Source organism: Anneissia japonica, unplaced genomic scaffold (assembly GCF_011630105.1).
Source record: "Anneissia japonica isolate Jap-2015-1 unplaced genomic scaffold, ASM1163010v1 scaffold288269_len51329_cov104, whole genome shotgun sequence".
Taxonomy (NCBI): domain Eukaryota; kingdom Metazoa; phylum Echinodermata; class Crinoidea; order Comatulida; family Comatulidae; genus Anneissia; species Anneissia japonica.
Genome location: NW_022687730.1, coordinates 13,349 through 17,821, shown reverse-complemented (window position 1 = coordinate 17,821; position 4,473 = coordinate 13,349). Strand labels below are relative to the sequence as shown.

At 37.7% G+C, this 4,473-nt stretch overlaps 1 protein-coding gene across 1 annotated transcript; it reads right to left on the bottom strand.

Moving 5' to 3' along the window:
- Positions 1-286: 286 nt before the first annotated feature.
- Positions 287-838, bottom strand: LOC117120867. The gene has a single exon (XM_033265965.1). It carries the CDS (start codon positions 836-838, stop codon positions 287-289), a length of 552 nt encoding a protein of 183 aa, XP_033121856.1.
- Positions 839-4,473: the final 3,635 nt, after the last annotated feature.

Below are 4,473 nucleotides of genomic sequence, written 5' to 3'. Positions count from 1 at the left end.
ATATATATCAGTCGAGAAAAGGAATACAATAACAAGATAATGAAAATAATAATACTAGAATATAAATATGATGACCATATAACATCATGCATAATTTAATAAGTATGTACTATCATATACAATAAGAATAGCTCAATGAAAAAACAATGTAAGGAATGCATTTTGAATAATATAATTTGTGTTCGAAAAACAAGGGCAAGAAATTTGCCAAGACCTAGTACAAAAAACAATAGATATAGTACATTTTTAATATATATAGTGAAGACAAATTTATGTTAATGTGCATTCATTTAATATAGAGTTTCCCATTGATATAAAGATTTCCATTTCTAAACAATGGTCGTTTTCCTTCTTTGAAAGCTTTGGACATTACATCTTTAAGTTCGTTCTTTTTCTGTATGTCAGCAGCCGGCAAATCCTCCATAACGTAAAAAGTTTTTACCTTCATGGCCTTGGCTTTGCGGATCACGATGGTTCTTTGTGTCCTGAAGACGAATTTCACGATGATGTGTCTTGGGCGTTGAATCTCACCTTTCTTTATTTTACCGGTTCGGTGTGCATTTTCAATCGTTATCTCATCTAAATTAAGGTCATGTTTTAATATATCCAGAACAAGTTGCTTTGGATCTTCGCTTTCTCTCTCTTCAATTCCTCCAAATCGGAGATTATAGCTTCTAGAATGTCTTTCCATTCGCAGCATTTCAGCTTCAATGTTCACCATTTTATCTTGCTTAGATTTCAGGTCAGTTTCCATTTCTTTGAAATTCTTAAGTAAGTTATCCGTTGCAGTTTTAAGTTCATCGTAGGTTTTACTGTGAAATTCAAGCGAATCTTCCATGACTGATTGCCTTTTTTCAATCACATCAATTCTATTTAATAGTGCATGCTGGCCTTGTTTAAGCGATGCTATTCCCTCATTAATGTCAGCTGCAAAGCTACGTAGTTCGTCACGCAAGGCATTTAGTGACGTATCCACAGGTATGGCGGGTGTTCATAGTTGTAAAATATCAAATATCATACATTCAATATAATGATAACTTACAAATCGCTATAAATATCGTCTAGGTTGGGAAATTATTTAAGTAATTTCACGGAGCTATTAGGAGTAGGTCTTCACTCGACGAAGTCCATGGTGATTCTACGGGTAGAGCTTGCATCACATCTATGTCGTTCGAAACCACCTTATGCAATCTTAGTTTGGCAGTGGCTAGCATAGCTTGTGTATTGCGTAAAAGACTGATAGCTTCTTCAGAAGTGGCTACAGACCGTAGGCCATCGTCGACGTAAAAGTCGTTGAAAACAAAGTTTCTGCAGGTAAGTCCAAAAACCCCCTTTTTGTCTTCGGCTGTTTTTCGCAATCCAAAAGTTGCCACTGCAGGACTGGGACCATTTCCAAATAGGTGAACTCCCATTCTGTACTCGATTATGTTTTTGGCTGGATCGTTGTTTTTATACCAAAAGAATCGCAAAAAGTCCCGATGTGCCGGAGTGACGTGGAACGAGTGAAACATTTGCTCAATATCCGCCATAACCGCTATTCTTTCTTGGCGAAATCGCATTACAATCCCCAAAAGAGAATTCATTTGATCTGATCCCGTCAACAGTTGTTGGTTCAGTGAAATTCCTTCGGAGGCGACCTAGAACTTGGTCGCGGTTATCGGGCATCTGTGGTATGCCATGTCGAAATGGGAGAGGCATCTCCCAATGGCCGGAGTCGTCTTTATGTATGTTCTGTTCCATGATAGTGATGAATCGTCGGTCTTCTATAGAAAAGCCGGGATCGTTATCGTTCCTAGCGCAAGCAAAAACGTCAAACTTGCTGCCTGAGAAACTTTCTTTTATGTTAATGGTATTGGGACACATCGAGATAGCAGGTGGGTCAGACTGGTCAACACTGGTACGATGAACCGCGACGTGGATACGTCCACCAACCCTGTCGATGCAAACTTGGCCTGATATGGTCCATCCGAGATCCAGTCTTTGAGCCCAAGGTGCTCCTGATGGGCCGTTTCTGAACTCCCTAATTTTTAACAGGTCACCAGCATCCCTGCCTAGAAGGATTTGTATGGGAACATCTTCACGGGGATGAGGAATTTGGTCGGCAATATCTACAAGGTGAGCGTAGTGTGAAGCGATTTCTGGTGTTGGGATTTCCGTCCGATCGTCGGGGATACTATTGCATTCTATTAGTGTTGGTAGTTTCATAATATTACCATCCTCAGGCCCGTAGCCAGGTCATTTCAAGGGGGGGTTCTCTGGGCGTGGGGTCCAGAGGTGGCACCAGGATTTGCCCGGGGGGAGGGGCGCACAGTGGGCCAGAATTGTTTCAAAGTGTGCCAAAAGTCAATACTCATAAGAAAATACTGATTATGTTCATGTTAAGACTGTTTAAGGGGTTTTCAAGCCTGCTGAATTCAATTAAACTATTTTTAATTACGTATGACGTCATCAAATTACTGTTTTTTGATTGGATGAGTAAAATATTCATTGTAATACCTAGGCAGATTCATATTACCTTGGTTATTAGAACATATAAGGGTTTTCTAACCTGTAGATTTCAACGCAAGCATATTTAAATATGTATGACGTCATTAAAGTATTTTTTTTATTGGACGACGTAAAATTTAAGATCTAGACAGAATAACTTGCCAGAGCTCAGTATGAGACGAATGAGGGTTTCTAGACCGGCAAATTCAAATTAGAACATTTTACACTTTATGTGACATTAAAATACATTTCTTCAAAGAAAAGGGTGGGAGGTAGAGTGTTAAGAAGACACCTGCAGTACCCCCTTAGTCCGCGTCCACCCCATTAGTCAGCCCTCACCAGTGAAAATAAGCACAAAAGATCACGGTCAAACAGACTGAATTTACCTAATATCGCTATAATTTGCTTGAGCAATAATTGTTGTATTTGAATGGATGCTAAATAAATAAATTAAAAAAAAGAAATTAAATGAGCGGTCCCACTTCATCGGGCATTTACCCCCATCCCATCACTCACCTTGGGATGCCCTTATCATCTCCAGAGGCAATTTGGCTTCAGATTTAGGATGGAGTCAAAATGTTTTAAAAAAAAAATAAATAAAAAAATAAAAACAGAAGAGAAAGTCTCGGATAAAAAATTATTCCTAGAATAATTGACCTCAAAATGAAAGGGGGTCGAGGTCCTCCCCGGAAAAATGTTGTTTCCTAAATGGCGAGAAATGAGATTTCCCGACTTTTGAGGTGTATTTTAATGACATTTAATTTTTATAAAGTTCAAGATTTTCCCTCCCTTGAAAACAGTCATGTCAACTTTGTCATTCTTATTACAGTAAACAGGCCTATGTGTGTATTAAAAAAATGAGTAGTTGCATACGTAGGCCTATTTTGTTTTCCATGAACCGATGAACCCCAAATAGGACGGTGTGGGAAAATGTTGATTCCTATATGTCGGAAAACGGGTTTTCTCAACTTCCGAAATTTTAGTTTCCCTCTCTTGAAGTTTTTTAATGAATCGATGAAACCTAAAGAGGAACCGGGGGAGAGGCGCGGAATCATGTTAGCCCCTGGAAAATTTTGATTCCTAGATTGCGGGAAGTGAGCTTTTCAGACTTGTATAATTAATGACCTTTAATAAAAACAAAATCAAGGTTTACCCTATTGAAAACGGTCAGGTAAATTTTCTGATTTTTAATACAGTAAAGAGGCCTATTGTGTGTGTAGAGGTATAAATATGATTAATTGCTTATGTATTCTTTTTTTTTCTTTTCTTTATTTTTTTTTTGAAACGGGGTCATCCAACATCAACATTTTGATTGAGCATTTCCGACATTTAATTGTCCAATTGTAACACAAAATTCAATAATCAGCTTACGGGTCCTGGAAAAGTACCGTAAGTCTAGAATTATTTTTTAAATATTTATTTATTTAATGTTTTTGTCCAAGGGGTTGTGGTCAGTACCCTGACCCCTCCAGATCCACCAATGATCTCCCTCCCCGATTCACTCCTAGATATGACACTGGAAATCGAGTGTACTTGTTTTTACATTTGGCACCCAATGGCTGCAGGAATGATTTTATCGTATACCTTAATTAAAAAACGGCGCTTTTGTGTGGGGGGGGGGTATATTAAATCGCTTGCTAAATGCAGGGTGGCAGATATTGGCAGCTAAACTTGGCATAAACGTAAAGCTTAGACTCTGCCTGAAATGTTGATATCAAAATCATGACGAAAATCGCCGGCAATTTTAACTTTTAGGTTGGTTTTATAAAAAAAAATGTTTTTAAGCGTTTTTGGCTCATATTTAGTGTCCTTTATTCTAAAAATATACCAATAATGTCATTTTTTGTTTTACTATCTAATTTAGTTAACAATAGGTAAATACTGCAAGAAGTATCAAGTTGACTGCTTTCATCTAAGTAAAGTCATAGGGAGTTTTTCAAAACTGTCAATTTTATCATTTTACGAGTAAAATACAACTTTTTCATG